Source organism: Liolophura sinensis, chromosome 1, assembly GCF_032854445.1.
Source record: "Liolophura sinensis isolate JHLJ2023 chromosome 1, CUHK_Ljap_v2, whole genome shotgun sequence".
NCBI lineage: Eukaryota > Metazoa > Mollusca > Polyplacophora > Chitonida > Chitonidae > Liolophura > Liolophura sinensis.
The window spans coordinates 73,835,538-73,855,967 of NC_088295.1; the positions used below are offsets into that span (position 1 = coordinate 73,835,538).

The following is a 20,430-nucleotide window of genomic DNA, read 5'->3' on the forward strand; positions in this document are numbered from 1 at the left end:
ACATTTGTTATAAAATATTTCTCACTCAAGAGAATAAATCATGTATGTAAAAAATAATATATAGACGATATCAAATAGCTGACTGAGCACGCCTAAACGAGTTAAGCATTAGCCTAATTTCACGCAAATATGATACAGCGTTTAAACATTTAATACCACTGTTGCCGGTTACTGGGATATAAGCATAATATTTGACGGAGGATTTTTAAATTAATTTGGACAAACCTCTCTCAGATGAGTTTTCGATAATTTAACAGTAAAATCATTATAGGTTGAGATGAGCTCATTTTAGAATCGATATTTATCATTTTGCAATGTGATGGTTATTTTTTAGTACGGGATTCTTTGTGGAATAATCCTTTATGTTAACATTTTCCATAAGATCTGATTTTATATAGTAGACAATTTAAAAGTTTGGTCTGTTTCATCAAGTTGTAAGTTGAAACAAGTGATTTATTCTTGATAAGCCAAAAAGAAACCTGATAATTACTTGACTTTGATTAACGTTAAATAATGACATTGCTACACAGTTATGTATATTCACTAACGGTTGATTTAACTATGTTTGTCAATTTTGAATTTCATGGTAAATGATTGCGAAAATTCTAACTGTGAGATAATAAAAGATACGTAAGCTAAAAGTTGACCTGCCACGATCGTGAGGCTGAGGGGACAGAAGCGGAGGCTTTCAGGCCTGTCAGATAACCCTGTCTGGGAAACGGGCAGCAAAACAGTTAATCTCTGACACTAGGGCCCGGGAAAAACTCCACCCACTGGTATCCTGTTGCAAATCACAGCTAAAAAAAAATCTCATCAATTTTCACATTTGCCCAGTTAGTCAAGATTTAAAATCTGCTTAATCATTATTAAATTATCTGAAGAGTAAACATAACGATCACTGGTTCCCTTTAAATCTTATATGATATATACAATATTTTAGTAAGTAAATTGCACGTTTAGACAATAAATTGTCGAATAAATTGCAATGCACAAGATAAATATATAGTTAAAATAAAATTTAAGAAAAACGTTGATTTTATACTTTAGATACCAAAGTAAATTTAACATTTAGCCAATAAATTATTTAGTAACAACATTGTATAACATTAAGACGTACTCGAAACAGAATTTAAAAACGACTTACTTTAAATAGATTTCGAGGATACAAAATATACTGGAACTAAAATACGTCTGATTAGAAAACAAATATCTACGGCGAATTACATGTATCAAGCTTTGCTATATTTCCAGACGACCCCCTCGTGCTTAGAACACATTACGCTCATGGTCAGTCGACTTTAACCCATTATCCTTAATACCACGGGACAATTGTATCTTATTGTATCCAGTTTCTAGTATGGTTATATACTACCATTGAAGTAGATAAGAAGTGTTTATCTGTCTCAAGAACTGGCCACTGAACCATACAATCAAAGACAACGTATACTCTCCGTCGTGCACTGAAACTTTTAAAAGAATATTTTGTTAATTATTAATCTAACGTCGACAGAAAACAAAGCGTCTTCGTCTGCGAAGGTTTGCACGGGAGAATAAACACTGCAAAACAGGCCTCACTATCGACCTAGATTATCAATGACTGGTTTCTGTACGCTGGTACCTAGTATTTGTACACTGATGTATATCTATGTTCTTGAGTCTAATGTACTTTAAGTCATCGGACATTCCACGGAATTTGCTGCAACACTGAACAGATACCTATAAGCTAGGTTTATATGCAAACATGGTGTTCATGATAAAATAGTTAAATAATACGTGTGTATTTTCATATGCTTATTTTATGAGGCAAATTTAAAGTGGTCATATCACAGTATCATACCATTAGTCTTGCATGTTTGTCTGGCGTAAATGCCTTTGCCAATTATCTCTATAGGAGCTATATTAACAGATCTGGCTGTAAATATACACTTCTGCACTGTAGGTCTCTGGGTTAGGAGCTCGGGAAAAACGCCTTTGGGAATATTAATTTTCAATGAAAACAGTGTTTAGCTGCCATTAAGTGTGCCCGGTTTATCAATACCTTTCTTTGACGCAGATTGAAAGATCGGAAATTAATCCTTCAGAATTTTCGCGTTCATATTTTATTACACCAAAACGTTTATCGATAACTGAACAAGCTGCGAAGGGAATTCTTGGTCAAATGGAATCTTTCTAACTATTAAAGTAGACAGAAAATTTTATGTTTTCTCAGGACTATTTTCCACTAGCTTCCTGCGTGTCTCGGTCAGGGCTGGGTGTTCGTGACCATCTATCAATGGCAGACTGCACGCGTTCCTTCAGGTGTAAACGGGGATAAATTTGCCCTGCCTGTCCCTTCATCGCCTTTTGTCCCCCTGCCTGCGCGGGGAACACAGAGAATTGCACTTAATTTAACCCGTCTTACGCTCTCCAAGGGAGCCTCCTTGAATAATTAACATGATCTATGTGGCGGCAGCGGCCTGCATTTTAGCGAAGCACAAGAACAGATTTGAGGCAAATCAAGTCTTCTAGCGCGATCTTAATTAGTGACTTCACAATAGTTTAGGAAATCGGCCATAAACCATAAGCAAACATATGTGACCCGTGCCTTAATTGTTTCCCAGGGCTTTGTGTCCAGATAAAAATATCTTGTAAGCATCAGAAAACGCTTAGTTATTTTTAAAACAATGACGCTGGACAGAAGTCTAAAACCCGGTCTGGAAATGATGGAAGACAACGTAAAATAACTGCCGGTACCACCGAAAATAAATTCCTATAATTCACAAACACGTCTTCTCCTATTCCACTTTGGAGAAGAAATGTCACATCAGTTAATCAGGGTACAAAATAGTTGACAGAAATATTATTTTTAATTGCACACGCAGAACGTTTACATTTAACCGCGGAACTTAATGAGACCGGTGAAATCGTTTATTGGGTCAGTTCATTCGACTTGTGATTTTAAAAAAAATTTGAATTTATTTATAATTCAGTGGTTATTTGGTGAGAGGGAACACTAACTTTAAGCTGTCCGAACTATATACTGGATTGGTATTGTAACAAAGGCTCGTTTCAGAGCCAGTTTGTGTCGCTAAGATTGTTGTCACAATGGCTGTTAATGGTAGAATATATATGACCACGAGCTCGCGAAACTGTTTACTTTGTCCAGTCGTTGTGACGGGAAATAAGACAATTATGATAAGAAAGTAACATATGTTTGAATAAAGTCTAAATGTAAAGCTAGCCTGTCGCCGGTGCTCACTTGACGGTAATATATATTTAACAATCTAGACGCATTCCTGCTCTTATGGGAGACAAAGGACCTGTTGATACGGGCATCCTAGTCTAACGTCAATAGGTGGCCGTTTCAAGGGTATACTGCAGCAAATCATTGGGATGCGGCTAAGCCTGTAGCTACTTAGAAGGTTGCCTCACACTCTTTACTTAACAGCTTTTAGGCGTGTTTTTCTTTACAGCCAACGAAGCTTCTTATAAATATTATGTAGGTAGTATCTGTGCAGTTTGGGGTATACTTGTGTTCTATATATTGTCATAAGCTGGGCTGTTGAAGAAGGAGTTGTCTGTACATGTTAGAAAGTGTTTCACATCTCATTACAGGGACGCCCAATTAAACTTAAAAAATTGAACAATTATTCATCTTGCACCAATTAATTAAAAAAATCATTAGAATTTAATATTCTACAAAAAAGTGAGAGAATACTGAGGAAAAAAGGATTTAAAAAATTCTTATTAACCCATTTAAATCATTAACTTTAGCTACGAATTCGCAACGAGACAATTTTAATGAGCCGTTTAGCTTACCGTTATCGGGTAAATTACTAGACGATTTCCTTTATCCCTAACTGGATGCAAGCCACCAAAACATCTTAAAGTCGCAAACTACATGGCAGTCATGGGACAGAGAAAGCCATTTATCAAATGAATCAATTCCGTGACCGATGAGAAATGGCCCAAACACAATGCAAACGGAACGGCCCAACAGTAGAGCGTGTAGCGATAGGCCCGTCTCTATCTCTGCCTTGCTTAGGGACTAGAAAGTAGACCGGCCTAAACTCATTCAGGCCACTTACCTCCGTCTGTGAGGACTTGTTCCACCACGAGGCTTTCTCCATAATCACAACAAATTGCCGTATAATTTTTGTAATACATCCTAAGAATTCTGTTGTTCTGGAGGCGGGTGAAGATGAGCACATGGTACGAACTGCTTTTTTGAGCGGAAGAATCCACTTTGACTACACTGCAAGCGAAGGTCAGTCAGGGTCAGGCCTTGCCTATCGTTCATTGGTGGAAGTCCTCCTAATGTTTCAGATTGTCTTTAAGCCGAAAATGTGATGCCTAGCCACACCATTCTCGATGATTTTTCTAGCTCTTAAAATTGTTTTACTTTCCTAGATGGTTTCCACGCTGGGAAATTTGGGCGAGGGTGAACAACTGACGTTTGCGAAGTTAGGGATGAGCGCCTATCCACTCCTTCGCCACAACACTGCAAACGCCAGAGACGAAGGCCTTCACACTGTGGGAGAAAATGCCGCCACAACTTACATGGATCACTTTTTGAACATCCCAGATATATGTCCCAGTACCAATTACCGGCCCCCGAGGTACTACCACATGGGGTCGTACCAGACTGCGGACGCCTGTCGTATGGAAGCATTTCAGGCCCGGAATCACGACTTGCGCATGGGCCTGCAGAGCAACCGACCCCCTTTCTATCCGAATGTCAACGATGGCCGGTACCGCGAGGCTTGTCATGGTGATGATCTAAGAGTGACTGGCTATCAGGTGAACCACACCGTGGAACCTCTTAGTCCTTGCTCACAGTCAAGTACTGCCAGTACCAATGGTGATGCCACTCCGTTTTATCCATGGATGTCCATCGTAGGTAAGTCTGACACCGTCTAACTTCTCTTCCTCCTTCGCCCTGTATAAATGCCTATGAACCATGCGTAAACAGCCTTAAACGTAGCCGCATGGCCTGTAGCGGAACCTAATAAAACACATAATTTCGGCATAAATCTGCACACAAACAGGAGATATGATCCTTGCTAACCAAGCTGAATACACCCCTTCGGTAATTAAGAGCCCGGTTGAGCGGGTAAGGCTTTGCCGCCCGGCCCTGTACTCACATCTGTTGGTTTCAGTTCGACTGACTATGTAGTTTTATTTCTTTTTTACGACACAGAAATTCCGCATCTGAGGAATTTTATGTTTTTGACTGTGGCTTGTTAGAGAAAAGGCCCAATGAAACGCCGGTGACTTTTCGGCGCCTTTGGTGAATATGAAGCGAGTTATTATTTATCCTGGGGCTGTTCAGTTTTATGATGCTTCCCCAGGAGGGGCCGCTCCGATGGTCGCCGGAATAGCCTCGTCGTTTACCTGTACATTTATGGGGAATATACGACCTATAAAATCCACATAAAACACAGGTGAGATGGTCAAAGGCAGATTCCGTGCATTTCCTCCCCTCCCCCCAATTTTCCACAACTTGGATGCCCTCGTTATTAGGCCTAGTGTTCAGAAAGAAAAACGGTGATATTTCTGAAGAGATTTGTTATTTGTTCTTGTTTATCGTGGTTGACTTTCCAGCTTGTCTCATAAGTCACATTAACCATAGATAAGATGTGGGTTGGCTTGATTCATGTCAACCGACAACTGGGTCAATGTGTGTCGTGGATTTACTCACTTCTCAACCGGTTACCACTGACATCAAAGGGGAGCAGATTTTGTTAGCATGTAATATAGAATCGGTGAAGATATCGACAAGAGTTCTCTCCCGTAACCCAGCAATGGCTTCGTTCAAATACTGGCCTAAATATTGCCCATGGATATTTATGTGGCGGACTCAAAAACGACGTACGAGAGAAGAAACGCGTTCATTTATGTGGCTCCAGATGCCAAGTGAAGCACTCAAGGCTCATATACGTAACAGTTAAGCACTTAGCCCTTATGGTTTCTGAAAATGAGATCATATCTTTTTCCTATTCATACAGTAGCACAGCATATGTGATTGACATTTCATATTCGTTTTCCTGTTTCGGTTTTGTTTCTTTGGCTGATTTACAATTATTAAATGCAGTCGTAAGAATTCACTTTGTTACAAAAAGAATTGTCTAGGGATAGCAGAGAGAATGATGTATTCGCGTTAAGTTCTGTAATATAGCCAGCACTGACTTATCTTCTCCCAAGATACTCAGACAATAAATAACACTTGCATATACATAGACAAGGTCGACTTATGACTATCAGTTATACGCTAACAGGGGATTTGGCACTGGAAGGTAATCAACGCCATTTAACCATTCCAAGCCAGTCCATGTCTATGTGGTTAGCAATGCAAAACATATCCAAACACATTGCTGAGTTCACACAGCACCCGACAAGTTACTAATAACTCATTGATAAAACAAATTGTTTTTCGCCGTTTTGTGTATTTGTGGTAGGCAGAATTTAAATAAGATCTGTCTTAATGAAGTCTAATAATAAATGGTTATTACCTTGAATATGGATTTCCTGAAATTTAAAGTTACCGAGCGATGAAAACTTTGGGGATAAACAAGCAATAGTCATGAGTTTTAGACCCCTTAACAATTAAAATTTCTTATACCGTTTTCATTTCCCGAAGAATAACACACAAATTTTTGAGCTAGAGAAGTAATTGCCATTATTATGCATATCAATCGTCCTAGACAAATAATGGCCATTATTATGAATATCAAACGTCCTAGACAAATAATGCCATTATTATGAATATCAAACGTCCTAGACAAATAATGGCCAATATTTTTAATATCATACGTCCTAAAATAAAAATTTCCCAGACTTTTAAATTCAAGCCTTTGGGGGTAGACAAGCAGTTACCATTATCATAGGTATTAAACTTCGTACAGCTATAATTCCACAGATTTATCCTTTCCTGAAGAATAGCATAAGGTTTTGGATGACAGGCAAGCAGTTTCCATGTTATAAATAGGAGAATATTTCCCCTTTTTTACATTTCTGGAGGAATAGGGTACAAGCGATTGAGCTAGACCATTCATGGCCATTGTCATGGACGTAATACTTCCTAGATATGAACTGTTACTCTCTTTTTTCATTTCCTGAGGAATACTATACAGGATTTTTGGGCTTGACCAACAATAATCTTTAGGGCAATTTTGAGACTTAGTAAAATTAAAATGATACTGTCCTTTTTCCATTCCTAAAGAAACAAGCTTTTGGGTTGGACAAGCAACAGTCATTATCATGAATATGAGACTTCTTAAAATTAATACGTCAGTCCTTTCACAGTTCGTGAATAAAGGGTTTGGGCAAGACAAGCCGTAGTCATTGACACAAATACAAGTCTTCCTAAAATTAAAATGTCAGGGTCTTTGTTATTACCTGAAGGATAGCATTCAAGGTTTTGGACTGAACAAGTAATGGCCACTTTCAAAAATGTTCCTAGGCTTCCTTTCCCTTTTCAAAAATTAAGAGACAAGCAATATTCATTATGTTGAATATGGAATTTTGTGCATTTAAATTTTTCCATGTTCTTAATGTTTGTTTGTTTTTATTTTGATTGAAAAGTAAAATGCAAGGTATAGTGGAGTTAAACAAGCAATCGTCATTATCCTGAATATGAGACTTTCTGAATTTCAATGAAAGACACGCTGTGCAATGCCATATAAACCGTGATTTATATTTTATGTGGGATGACGACCATTATCTTTCTGTACATAACGTGCTGAAACCAGTACCTAAGCAAATGCAATTTGGTACGGTCGTGAAACAACGATATTGTAAAGCCTAGCTTACTGGAGAGGTAAGGTTCAAATGAATACCCATAGATAACGTGGGACATAAATTAGCGAACAGCCCACAACAGCCATTTGAAAACAAAGATACTTTCTATTTGCTGTCACATTGTCAAGATAGAAGACCTTATCCAATCTTGTAGGAGCTTAATCCTTGATAAAACCACGGTCTTTAACTGTTTATCCCTAGAATCACCAGCCTAGTATTCAACAGTTCAGATCACTGATACAGTTTGCCTTTATCTATCAAACGTTATCACAAATTCCAAGAACAATCCAATCTGTTACTGTCTGGTTCCCATTGGATACGGCCATTTCCCGGCTCTATACCTTCCTTATTATGCAAAACAAAAGATAAGTGGCTGTTTATCGACAGAGATGGCCAAACTCCATCAAGGGAACAAGAAAGTTAGTATCAGTCTTCCTAAAGGATCATTTTGAATTTTGTGTGCTGGCTACAAACGATAAGGGAGGTCCAGCACATGACGTATAACTCTTTAGTACTGGACACAATCTTGGTTAGAGTGGCAGTAGTTAAAGCCTAGTAACTGTACATATAATCTGCAAGATTTTAATGTAAAGATTTGTAAGAGATTTATGGGCAAGAGAGTATTTATATAAATACAAATTATTCATGCATCAGTCGATGTTTTGTCAACCCAACGCACAAGGCCGTCCTGCATTATGGTGCATTTCCCCTTGTGCTTTTTGTTCCTGAAAGTTTCCTTTCTTCATTCTGGCCTAACTGATTTCATCAGTTTATATACATGAACAGTCTTTTGTCAACGCAACGCACGCGGTCGTCCTCCATGGTGTGAAATTTCCCCTTATGTTACTTGTTTCTGAAAGTTTCCTTCCTTTTTTGACCTTTGATATTTAACACCTTATTAAATCGTGTAAAAAATCACTATAAGGATAAGGATATAAGGATATTTATTCGGATAATGGCCAAATACATATATTAGTATATGAATATGGCTGTATATGTGGGAAGATCTAGTAGCAACATGCGAATGGCCGTGGGATTTCCTGGTTTCCTCCCAATATAATTCTGGCCGCCGTCGTATAAGCGAAATATTCTTGAGTATAGCGTAAAACATCAATCAAAATAAAAAATAAACGAAAATTATTCAAAATCAAATAAATAAATAAATATGGCCTATTACCACATTCTATAGCTATTTTTCAGTCTGTATTGAGAGGATACCCCCACGCCTGATTTAATGGTCTCTGTACTCAGGAGAGTTTATAGTATTAACGAGGACTTTTTAAATTAGTTATGATCTCCCAAGAAATGTTTCGGAAATTGGATATCAAAACTATTGTGTTATACAATTTAAGAGTATTGCAAGAGTTAAAGCTCGACTATAATACATTATTTTCATGAAAAAACAAAGAAGTTTGTTTAATCTACGGCTTTGACGGTCATCTTAACTAAGTAATAAAAACAACTGTCCCAAAACTCAATAAAAGCATCTACAGCACGGTTTAAAACACATAATAACTATGGGGGTAAATCCTTTGTTCGCATTCAACCATTTTTCTCTTTCGTTAGATTAATTTCATTTCTGGATGTATTTATTCCATTTTGTGTACTTTTGAACATTCTGACCTTGATTTTCATGCTTGATAAACCTGGCTTAAAAGGTTTAAAAGTTTACGCCTGACTTATAACTAGTTTAACATCAGGTTGAAATCGAAACATTCCTATTGTACACCTTCTAAGATATACAAATGTGAATAATTTGTCAGCTCCAGGTAAATGTTAAATACTGCTAAGGACATATTATGCATGTTACCACTGAGATCGTATTGGGGACGAACATGAAAATATGTAGCGTAATCTAATCAAAAATCACATACTTTGCAACTTTTTCTTTCGTTATTATGAATACCTTCAACACTGTACGAGATCAGGACTACCTTTTAACTGAATCTCATTTATTTATAAAACTACAGTTATAAGCGAATGCAGATGTAAACAAGGGTAGGCGCACACTGCAGTCTGAAATAGCCTGCGGAGCGGTGCAGTTCTCAAGTCATATGTGAAGCTGTGTCTAATAAATTGTGTCACAGAAGCCTGTGTTATCCAGTCTTGTGATGCTAACTATAAATTACTTTAACAGGATGAATGGGGATTATCGAAGGTACGAGTGGGGTTAATTGATGTTCAGCTCCAGGGCTAAAGTTTGATATATACCAAGTGAGAGCCCCATTTAACAAGAACTTCTGTATGGGCTGGGAGTTTCTACTGAGAAGTGAAAGATAGGCCGCCCAGTCCAGTCTACTTCCTTTAAGACAATCACTTACACTATGCAAGAGACAAGATGCGGAGACCATAGTGTTAAACTTTGTACAGCTAACGAATCGTAAAAGAGTGGAAAAGGACGACGAACAGCAATGAGTTAGAAAGGCAGCAGTTGCAAACTTTCCAAGGATATCGAAAAATACATGTCATTTCAAGTCAGATAATTTCCTTTAAACAACAGTTCTCTGAAACGCATACACATAGTTACATTATATTATAGCCGTTGTTAATACGTAGTCTGGCAAATAAAGAAGGAAGGACGAGTGAAAATAATGTCAGTTATATACGTTCCACGAAACTTATATTCCACGTAAGTTCAACTCAGTGCAATTCATTTTACTGACAGTGATTTTGTAAAATGCCAACACATAATATGACCGTTCTTGAATGTCACCTCCGGAATGGCGGCTTCACTTTTTAATAATTACATGCAAAGTTTTCAATTAACAGTCGAGTAACAGGCTTCTTCAATAACTAACTATAATGTACTACGTGTGTCTGATATAGTGCACATGTAATAAGGGGTTTTATTAAGTCTTTAGGGAAAACATGATGTTTATGTGGATTTGGCTGTGTAAGCTTCATTGTGAAAACACATTGTTTCCTTAGAATTAAAATCCAGCCGAACAGTCTATAGTTGTTTCAGAAAAGTTGAATATCTAGTTCCATTTGCCTTCAATAATTAAATTTCTGTAAATGATTTGTTTCTCGGCTAAAAAATTCACACCGAAAGTTCCTGTTTTATACTAATTATTAGGAAGGGTTCTGGTCCACTTTGATACCAGTAACAAATATAGGGTTCTAAAGTACTGACATAGGATCCGACTGACAAATAAACCGAATATGCTTCGTTATCAAAATGTGACACTATCTCCTTACTCGTATACTTCATCAGAAAAACAAAATTTGATTTCGCTTACGTTTAACTCAATTTGTTGTGTGGAAGTAAACATCCAACATGATAAAATAATTGTATTATAGTTTCGATTTTTACGTGATGTTAAACTAGTTATAAGTCCGGAGTAAACTTTTAAATCGTTATAAGGCATATATGACTTTGTCCATGAATTTGTATTCTTGGATATCTGAACGCTTTACCTGATTCTTTTCAAAGATTATTTGTTCTGAGGGACCAGTCAGGAACCTGTAATATAAAATATGCTCTTATCTACACGAAGACCCGTGCGTTATAAATAAATTATAATTAAGTAAGGCAATGCTTACCACTGAAACGTGAAAGCCAAGAATTTCAATTGTTTTCAGCATTGTGTGATTTGAAATCGTCACTCCATATACACCACATTGTGAGAAGAAGACTCCTAGATTAAATTTGAAATTATCTTTATTCACCTCTTTCTTACAGGCATCGTTGCTTTGCAGACTGAGACGGTCTTATAATTGCCTAATTGCGTAAGCATAAAATGGCAACCTTAAAACCTTTTTCTGGAATGGACTGTTAGATGAGCGGTGTTACTGGAAATGACTGTGCAGGTCTTCATTTAACTCAGCTTATAGGTATAATTACGCGATTTTGAATAATGCTTAAGCTTTGTGAAAATTTCAGGGGTTTGAAACTTATGTATAATCTGGTCCACTGCATTTTAGTCTTCCACATTTACACACCTGAAACAACTTAAATGTCATATGAGATATTCCTACTGTTTATGTTGTGTATACAAAACGCGTCTTGGCCTCAATGGTTATAAATAACAATGTTAGAAAAGCAGTAAATGAAGCGGAACAATTCAAGCTGACGTAACACTGTTGACTTGCTTGGTTGGACAAACATAACTGTTTATAATTGTTTATAGATGTTTTAAATGAAGTACAAGAGGGCATGTCCCTCTACTCTGAACATAATTAGCAGGTATTTGCCCCATGTCAGGTATACACTCACCTCTTCACAGGTGTAAGCTAGATTGATAGACCCCAGGTGGAAATCTGAGCACTAACCCACGCCTATAAGTGAAGATCCTTGCGTGATCACCATGTTCAGTTTGAACTATTAGAACTTAGGGTATCAGACATCTCATAGTGCACTCTTCGCTAGTATTTTGTGGGTGGGTGTTTCTCGTTTCAAATTTCGAGACGCATGGATGAGTAGTTATACACTCCGCATATGTGTTTTCAGCTTTAAGTAACAACGATTCGAACACTGGAATTTTTACAGAACTGACCACAGACCGACGCAAACGCGTATGGATGTATACAATGTTTAGAATTCAGTGGTGAATGTAGAAAAAAATTAATATCAGTTTGTTAAAGAACCCTTGAGATGGTCAAGTTCCCATGGGGTGTGCGAATGTTGTGACCACATACAAACGTCGCATTTGAGTACATTGCCTGGGTGTTTGCCACTACACATGAAGTTGCACTTTGGAATGAGTTATGTAGATCATTTCGTACAGCATTGCATGAGGTTACAGACGTTTCACTTAATGAAATTATCAACTTATCCGTAACCATGGTATTAATATTAGCGGTAACACATATTCACAAGGACTATGTGAAGATCAAAGATAATAAAATCATCAAGTATTGTGCATGAAAATAAAACATGTGTGTTATTTAACGTCGACGTTATATATTGGGGGTAATGTATAGATGAGAACCACATATACAGCGCAAGAAAACAGGACTCCTGTACAGAAACTGCTTAGATTAAAGTATTATCCTCGAAGGACACTATTTTTTCATTTTCTGAACACTGGCTTCAGTGAACGAAAAGTTTGCTTTATACATCTGGCGTCGTAATAATACTTAGTCTCATATTTATACGCCAGAAATGTTGAAACTCTCTTCTTTCTTTAGCCAAACTGTACCCGGATGCTGTCAGTTGTCTGCATCGATCTAACAAATCTCTCCTGTGGTGATGAAATAGGTGCATGTCTTCTCAGATGGACTCGGCCTACATAATGACTCTTTACTGCTTCTAAGAAATTTACACTGGGTGTCCAAACCTTATTAGTAAAATCCCGCGTCGTTTGATTGTTTGCATAGATCCAGTACAAGAGCCTCCGTGGGGGATTTTCTTGAGACTTCACCGCTCTGTTGAATACAACATGACAAATAGCCAACACCCGAAGCGCAAAGTACAGTGTAGCAACATAATCCATACGACAGTGGCTGTGTCGCTGCTATGACATAACAGTTGGAAAGAATTATCGCCAATTTGGAATGTGCAATTTCCCCTCGGCGGATGCATATCCCAACAGCAGTCATAACATTACGTACTGTTAAATATCCATAAAAGTACTTAAGGCTGTAACGAAATCCACACAGCCTCTGGGCGTGGGTATTGTAGTCAGCTGTGAGGTAAGTTCGTCTGACTACCTCCACGCTGTGGTGGGGTGGGGGAGAGGGGCAGGCAGAGGGTAGTTTTCCCGCCGAAGCGATATTGGTTTATCAGTGACGGCTCACTGTGTATTAACCTAGGACGATGTCCACTGAGACTGTCTTCTAGGAGAGCTAATTAAAAGTGAAATGAGATTTGTCTCCTTGATTGATCACTCTACCTTTATAGGAGCATGCAAAGAAACACAGCTTCCTGACACCTTAATGATCACAGAACATATTATACACCTATATGTATTTGGTACTTTCCATTCAAACTCCAAGGAATCTGCTGCATGTACTTAACCTTACACATATGTATCATATAAAACCTGTATGCACAGAAGCTCCGAATTCCAAAAGTATATTTGCAATATTTTAACGCTATTACGACGTCACTTGGTATTATGACCAAGTATAAGCATGTACACCATTATTAGTACATATAATAGTTAAGTGTTTTTGGTGTTTACTGGTTAATAATAATAAAGAAAGGGCTGTGTCCTTAGTTACAGATGCTACGTATTCATTTTCCCAGTGGTTTGTTCCCAGAATAACGTTGTCAGTTTACGTTCCCGCTCATCTTTATCCAAATAGTTCTACAGCTATGAGTTATTGGCCGCAATGTCGGCGGGGTCACAACCATTAAATCGAAGAGAGGGAAATAAGCGTGACCTTCTGTCACAGATTGTGTGTGACCGTGACACCAAAAACGACCGACGCAGAAATTGTGATTCAGATGAAAAGATGCACACGAGCGATATGGCTGAAGACAAAGATGACAAAGACTGTTTCTACCCCGTTCCAGGGTGCTCATCCCATACCATTACCGCAAACAATATACACATGTACGTATATGTGGAGATTTATTAATAATCTGTTAATTCAACCGATGTAACATCTGCAGTGAGAAAAGGCTTTTAGTTCGACCTTAGTTAAGTCATAAGGTGGTTCTGTCACGATAGTGTCATAATGCGGTAACGGAAAATATTTTTATTGGTGTACACATTGAAAATTATTTTGGATTTGGTTCTTTACCAGTAAAACATACCTTGCTGTGTTCATTTGCAAGGGTTGTGTGGGTAAGGCATTTGATGTGAGTGCAATCAGTGATATGAATAAAAACTAAATGGTGGGACATTAAAACTGGAAATAACTTGCAAAATAGCTTTTCCGTAAAATAAATCATAGTTTACAATGGAAGCATCTGTTACCTAAGCTAACTGCACCCCCACATTCTTATTTTCGCCAGTCGTAATTCTAAGGCTACAACTACATCTACACTGTTATGGTTTCACAGCGATGCCAACCGCAGTAGGTTTAAACATGATCTATACGAGCGTGCTCACTGGCAGGAGGAGCAATTTCCTATAGGTTGTAGTTCAACAGCTTTGCAGATAAATTTCAATCAGCGATTTACATATGTTGCCGATTAAGCCACATGTTTCGTTTCCTTGTAGTGCTGAGATATGTGCGAAAAGTAGCGGCAAAACACTGAGGTGGGAAACGCCGACAAGTGTCTATATATTTATCAGGCAGGCTGGGATTAAAGATTTATGGTGGACGGTGATGTAAAGGTTTCAGATGCTGAATACTGTCCAACCGGTGCGTGCTGAGGTCTTCTGGTTCAATGTAATACGATCACAATGACTCTAGACAAGTTGGCAACCGCCGCGCCTCTCCTCTCTCAAAGTTTATATTCATCACTCAGTTCTTTGAAGACCTTACTAAGTGAAGTTCATGAACTAACGATTGAAGCGTATCTTGTTTCGAAACGACAATTAACACAAACTGCCATATCCACCACAACGTACAATAACGTTATTTCATAATTTGAGCAACTTATATCAAGATTTTCTTGTGACGTAATTGATACGTATTATATAACTGCATCCGAAGGGAAAAGAGCTTATAAGGTTTTCTAATTCCTATATTATCAAAGAAATAAAAAATTCCAGAACAAATTTGTGTCCAATAGTTTATGTAGTTTTACATATACACCAATTGTCATGACAATAAGACATCGAGAAATGTTTTATCAGCATCGCAAGTTTTACGTTAAACATTATTGCCAAAGTGATAAATTCTGCCGCACAAAAATAAGTTGTTAGTACTCGCAAGATTCGCACACTACTTCCTGACTTTATCTGTATGTTTGATTCCGAAGGCTTATTATTAATTTCCGGCACACACACTGCCGGAAATCAAACGTCAGTGCATTTCATCCTCTAAATCTACACTATTGAAAGTAAACGGGTGTATATCGTGCCTTCTATGCTGCTCATCGCTCATACAGAGCTTCGACGATTGAAAACCTCAAACAAGGCCTATTGAGTTGACCGTGTTTGTCTTTGACGCACTCTATATATGCATGCGCGGGCGGGTATCTAAGTTCTTCACCTTACACTGAGGGCATTTAATAACGATTTACCGGTCTTTGCATTAAACAAACGCAACACAAAAATGCACAAGGGCAGCAATTACTCGTTTTCCTAATTACAGATAAGGGGATTTCAGCTATTAAAGACTGGCCGATCTTCCAAACTGAAAAGCAGAACACACGGCACGAGTAATCATATAGGGGAAGGAGTAAGCGTACAGGGACACATAAATCATGGCCGTTTTCTTTGGTTTCCTTTGAAGTTAAGCATTTAAAGGAAATGCAAGCTTGATTGTGATCATGTTTGATATATGTCCAGGGGTTGTCACTTTCTTGTCTTTGCTTTGATATTAAACCCAAACGGCAACGGTCTGTCCCATGTAATAATGCATGGACAAAGCTATTGTTACCACATTAGAAATGTCTTCTGCCGGAATGCCTTTTGAGACGTCCATTAGCTGTACAACAACTGTACACGACGGCACGATGCTAAGATGGTTTATTGTGTGCGTGATAAGTTCACATTATATTACTATCTTGCATCTGTTTGAAAACTTCTGTACAAAAACGCGATGCATGAAAAGAGGCATCAACTTTGATTGTAAGTTTTTGTCGGCAAAAATTTAAAAGCGAAATTACTGCCTTATTTATGTGCTGCATACGGACATTCTTGCATTTTTGTGTTTCCTCGGATTAAAGATGAATTGAATAAAAAAAAACGTCGATGAAAGCTTAATTCCTTATCCTCCTGGGTAGTGATCCGCCTTTACGTCCTTCGTGGCAGGCATGAATTATGTAAGATAGATCCTAAGCTGGTGTAATCTAAAACTTTTTCCCTGAAAGCATCAGTAGGTTTGGGGGCAGAGTAGAATTTGTGTTCGTGTAGATAGCGTGTATGAGAGTTGGGGGCGATTATAGATGAGGCTGTGCTACTTGGATTTATTAATGGTGTTCTCATGTAAACAGCTCGATGTCCTGTAATCATCAAGCCTCGTCAAAACCCAAGGGTACGAGATGATCTGGCCAAGCCAAATATCTCTGTTATTTTACTGATTTGTAACTCAAGCCAGGGAAGTGACATTTTGCCAGCTGTTAGATCATGATTACTATCGATCGAATCATGATATAGGCAGTTTAAACTGATCTTATGGCGCAACCGAGACACACCCGTTATTCGATTTACTGGCATTTCTGAAATAAATCTTGTTTTGTTTATTTTCAGGTCCAAACTCAAACCAAAGAAGGCGGGGCCGGCAGACTTATACAAGATTCCAAACGCTGGAACTGGAAAAAGAATTTAAGTTTAACCGGTATCTTACAAGGAGAAGACGAATCGAACTGTCCCATATGCTATGTCTGACAGAGCGCCAAATAAAAATATGGTTTCAGAATCGACGAATGAAAGAGAAGAAAGAACTTCAAGCAATTAAGGAATTAAATGAGCAATGTCGTACACAAGAACCAGTAAAATCAACGACGAAAAAGGACGATACAGCCGTTCAGTTACAGTCGTCGTCTTCACAGTCCCCCTTGTCCAGTTAACCGCCTCACCTTGAACACATGCCAGTTTTCCTGGACTTCCTGAAGATGAACGCATGCGTCAGTGTGGGGTATCATTTCCGGTTTCATTTTTAAAGTCATAACATATCAATTCAATTGCCGGGAAGTGAATGTCTCCAACAATCGGCCATGACGCCAGATCGCTGATCCAGCCAGAGCAGACCATGACATCGCCTCAAGCCACTGCATGTACTTTTGGGGGCGGGTTCGCAAAACGGTCATTAAGTTAGCCCAAATTTACGCGTAAGTCATAGTGAATGTATAAGTTGTCTTGGTGTGTAGCCCAAGCATAGCATGATGACTGTTTTGACAAACAACCCTCTAGTTTGCTAATGCTCGGTTATGTTGTTTATTTTCCATTGTTGGTGTGTGGTAATATGCGGTCAAATTGAGTCTGAGATACTGGTATGCGTCAGTGACATAGTGGAAAATACTACATGCCAAATATAAGTTTAATATCACTTTAATTGAACATGACTGGCTGTGGGAATCTTAGCAGTCGCGTATTTGTGACTTTTCTCTCACTGGTTCAGTTTTAATTTGGCAATGAAGACCAGCTAGTTTGCTAGTATGCTTCATGTTTTGTTCACGTTAAACAGAAGTAGCCGTATTCGGCCTTGAAATTTATTTTCTGAACCTTAATGATGATATCAAAAGTTTCTAAAATGATTTATTTTCATGGTGGGAAGTGTAAAAACGACGCCAATGCTAAATACCACCTTCAGATAAGTATAAAAAAATCCAAAGTAAAGATTCATATTTTGGTATGTGGCTCAGTGGACAACATTGCACAAAGCATGATACATAGTACTTTCAGCTCTAACTGATATGGCCTTCATTCTGTGCTTATTTGAATTTTAGTACCATAAAATGCCACATAACACTGTTTTTGCATTACAAAGGTATTATGTTTCAGAAATCCGTTCAAACGAGATTTCAGTATCAGTAGATATCAACAGAACTATAACTTAGACCATTTATTCTGAACAGAATATTGCAGACCTTCTGTGTGCTGTTTGCCTTTTCGGCTGGCATTACCGGAGAAATATATTGTTTTTATGTTTGTGCGCTATACTACTGCAAAATAAACTGGAGAGATTGCGTGTTCTTTCACTAAGATAAAGCTGATCTCATGTGATCACTAGGTTTATCTTATGACTCAAATATAGCACATGAATTTATTTATTTCTTTGATTGCTGTTTTACGCCGTACTCAAGAATATTTCACTTATACGACGGCGGCCAGCATTATGGTGGGTGGAAACCTGGCAGAGCCCGGGGGAAACCCACGACCATCCGCAGATTGCTGTCAGACCTTCTGCCGGAGAGGCCGGAGGCTTGAACTCAAAGCGGCCGCATTGGTGAGAGGCTAACGAACTGAGCCACGGAGGCCCCTATAGCACATGAAGGTATGCATAACAACACCTGAGACAACGTCCACTATTTTTTTATGAAGGCTTTAGATTGATTACACGCACATTTTGCGTCATGAAAAATGACATAATAGTCCGTAAACGAGAATTATACATTGTGTTATAAATTATTGACACTGTCCAATATGACGAGAATCATTCTGCTCTGTAGGGATTTGAACATATTGTAAAATATTAGTCGTATAACATTCACTATTTTCATTTAACGTTTTCAGATGGCATAGCCCAGATTCATATCTTAGCTTGTTATTTTAAGACGGTTTGGGGTTTACAAAAATGTGTATTGCCTGACGTCCATTTTGTGTGAAATGCGGTATCAAGGCTTCGTTTGGTCGAGACGTTGGTTCATACTATACTGAATGTACTGGTAGTCTTGTTTTTCACGATACACTCGATTTCTCGGAAAGCTGTTATTGTACAACAGTGTGTACGTAGTTTACAATTTAGTCTACCTGTCCCCTGTACCCTAATGGAAACATCATCGCTATAACCGCTGTAAACCATTTATAAAAAGAACGAGATATATTCTGATGAGTCTATATTCCGTGGAGTCATTTCTACGGATATATTTTAGGATATAGGAGTCGTTCTACATCCGGTATTTTGATGACGACTGGGGCGCATGTTTTAGTGTGAGGAAGGCCGTAATCATTGGTTGTCCTCTAAAACGAGAAATATGAGACTTGTGTTTTGTATGTGTTTCTTGTCTGCATTTGTATTTTGTGATTGTACATTTTTGTGATATGTTAAATATATCTGTATATATAATGTATGGAAAAAACGAGAAGTTGCCGAGAGAATTACACCTAAAAAACGAGATGACTTTACGTTTCGCGGAAAACGAGAACTCTTAGCCATATTGTGTATATGATTCTATATGATATCAAAGGAACCATTCATGTAGATAAAAGAGCTGTTTGAAACTGCAAGGAAAATCCTTCCTTGGCATGAATTAAAAAATGCCCTTGGTGTTATGAGCATTCTAGAACTATATAAATAGTGTGTACTGAAAAGTACGGAGGAGGAATTAGTAGCCAATGGTCATCGTGTGCAGTTATTGGTCCCTCTGACATACGGAGAGACTTCTGTGCAATAGGACAATCCTCATATGTGTACAGTCGTTCCGTCTCAGTGTGTTTTGTAACAGTGTTATCAAAGTTGTTATGCTATATTGTACCTATGGTACACATCAACAAAACTGACATTGTCCAAACCAAATAAAACAAAAAATGCGGGTTCCAGTGAATTCATTTGTGTTTGTCTTATTACCTTAACAGCTGTGGATTAAGCTAAATCAGCAAGATGTGCATCCGAATGTGAATGAGCAGTAGAAAACGTCCAGAAAATAGAAACAGTTTAACTGTGACAGAACGACACGTTTCCAGTCTTGTCTTCCAGATCGGATGACCGATCTGCCTGTGCTCTACATGTGTCGAATCGTGCGGACATTTCTGGTTCTGCATGGTTCGATAAAACAAGACTCTTTGAGAATGCCAATGTTTACTGAAAAACCGATTAACCCCAGGAGAAAGAAAATTGTATTTCTGTTTGGCGCGATTTTTTGGTCATCCTCAATCCTGAAAAGAATCCCAAGTATAAACAAGACTAAATGCAAGCATTGACTTG

The 20,430-nt window shown here is 38.2% G+C and overlaps 1 protein-coding gene across 4 annotated transcripts in view; it reads left to right on the forward strand.

The window, feature by feature from the left end:
- The window catches only part of LOC135471805 (homeobox protein Hox-C6b), a 39,902-nt gene extending 19,868 nt beyond the window's left edge, over nucleotides 1-20,034 (forward strand). For all 4 annotated transcript variants that reach the window (XM_064751160.1, XM_064751176.1, XM_064751186.1 and 1 more), the window contains exons 2-3: nucleotides 4,390-4,879; nucleotides 17,034-20,034. In XM_064751160.1, the coding sequence (XP_064607230.1) occupies nucleotides 4,390-4,879; nucleotides 17,034-17,353 (810 nt within the window). In that variant the 3' untranslated portion in view covers nucleotides 17,354-20,034. The remainder of the gene's footprint in view (nucleotides 1-4,389; nucleotides 4,880-17,033) is intronic.
- Nucleotides 20,035-20,430: the final 396 nt, after the last annotated feature.